The sequence below is a fragment of the Eimeria tenella genome, genomic scaffold, assembly GCF_000499545.2.
Source record: "Eimeria tenella Houghton genomic scaffold, Eth_scaff61, whole genome shotgun sequence".
Classification (NCBI taxonomy): Eukaryota; Apicomplexa; class Conoidasida; order Eucoccidiorida; family Eimeriidae; genus Eimeria; species Eimeria tenella.
This window is the reverse complement of record NW_013543425.1, coordinates 79,287-81,033: the sequence shown is the minus strand read 5'-3', so window position 1 is coordinate 81,033 and position 1,747 is coordinate 79,287. Positions and strand designations below refer to the sequence as shown.

Genomic DNA, 1,747 nt, shown 5'->3' with positions numbered 1-1,747 from the left:
GCAGCAGCAGCAGCAGCAGCAGCAGCAGCAGCAGCAGCAGCAGCAGCAGCAGCAGCAGCAGCAGCAGCAGCAGCAGCAGCAGCAGCAGCAGCAGCACAAGGAGCAGCAGGGGCAATGATGGCAGCAGCAGTGGCAGGTGGAAGCTGGAAGGGGCCGTTGCCAAACAGGAGCTGTAAAAGATTCAAGTTATGCTAGGAATGGAGGGTATGCGCTTTAGCTGCTGCTGCTGCTGCTGTTGCTGCTGCTGATGTTGCTGCCGCTGCTGCTGCTGGAAGGCGAAGGACGTACACGTAAGCGCAGCGGTTACCGTTGCCGTTGCTGCTGCAGCTCGTTGTCGCTCCTTGCTGCAGTTGCACACACCACCCCAAACCGTAAACCCTAAACCCTAAACCCCAAACCCTAAGCCCTAAACCCCAAACCCTAAACCCCAAACCCTAGACTCTAGACCCTAAACCCTAAATCCCACTGCCCCCAGCGCAGCCGCGCAACCTAGACCCCAGCCGGCGGCCCAGGCCGCAAACCCTACCCGCCTGCCCAAGCCCCAAAACCTAAACCCTAAACCCTAAACCCTAAACCCTACTTTTAGGCCGCAGTAGCAGCAGGGTTTGTCGAAGGCAGTCCTGGCAATGCTGCGGAGAGACTCCGTGGGAAGAGCAGCAAATCGGGGAGGCACTAAACCCTCGGCGCAGACGCAGTGCACCCACTGCGCGCAGCTGCTGCTGCTGGGGTCTGTGGGGTGCGCGCTGCGGCTGCTCCTGCAGCAGCAGCAGCAGCAGCAGCAGAGGGGGGGCGCACGTTGGGTGGGGATGCATGGGCAGCAGCACCGACGAACCAGCAGCAGCAGCAGCAGCAGCAGCAGCAGCAGCAGCAGCAGCAGAGCCAGCAGCACAAGGGGGGGCGCGCGTTGGGTGGGGGTGAACACGCAGCAGCAACAAGTCACGAACCAGCAGCAGTAGCAGCAGCAGCGGCAACAGGAGCAGCAGCAGCAGCAGGAGAAAGACCAAACCAGCCAGTAGCAGCTGCGGTGACTAACAGCAGCACTATCGGTACTGCTACCTCCATCCGCCTGGGCAGCAGCAGCAGCAGCAGTATCACTCAATGCAGCAGCAGCAGCTGCAGCAGCAGCAGCTCACCCTGCAGGCTTCTGGTCCACCCTCTTGAGCAGCAAGCCATCAATTCTGCTGCAGAGGAGACACCGAGCAGCAGCAAATGAACTCAACTCCCCCGAAAGGAGACAAGCGCAGCGGGGGCAAACCCAGGCTTCTGCTGCTGCTGCTGCTGCTGCTGCTTCGTCGCTGCCCACGCTGCTGGGGTCGTCCGCGGCCGCCGCGGCTGCTGCGGCCCCCAAGCCTGCTGCTGCTGCTGCGGGCCCCGGACCTGCTGCTGCTGCTGCTGCTGCTGCTGGGGGTTTGCTGCTGCCGTCTCTCCAGGCCCTGCGGCGCTGCAGCCGAACTGCTCTTGCTGCTGCTTCGCTCAAAAAGGAGACAGCAGCAGGTTGTCTCTCGACAGTCCCCCAGCAGTTTCTGCAGACTTTCACGTTGCAGAACTGACACCGCTGCAGCAGCAGCAGCTCCCCCTCCTGCTGCTGCTGCTGCTGCTGCTTCTGCTGCAGCGGCCAGGTTGAGCCCACACGGTTGCACAGGGAGCAGCAGGGACTTTTGTTTAAAGCAGCTAAACGAGAAAGAACGGAGACACTTAATTCTATCTGTCTCCCCCCCTCCTCTGCTGCTGCTGCTGCTGCTGCTGC

At 61.8% G+C, this 1,747-nt stretch overlaps 1 protein-coding gene across 1 annotated transcript in view; it reads right to left on the bottom strand.

The window, feature by feature from the left end:
* The window catches only part of ETH_00018485 (uncharacterized protein), a gene marked incomplete at both ends in the record, with an annotated part of 6,726 nt that overhangs the window by 3,401 nt on the left and 1,578 nt on the right, over window positions 1–1,747 (bottom strand). The window contains 3 exons of the mRNA XM_013377735.1: window positions 289–344; window positions 581–755; window positions 1,134–1,606. Coding sequence (XP_013233189.1) covers window positions 289–344; window positions 581–755; window positions 1,134–1,606 — 704 coding nt within the window. The remainder of the gene's footprint in view (window positions 1–288; window positions 345–580; window positions 756–1,133; window positions 1,607–1,747) is intronic.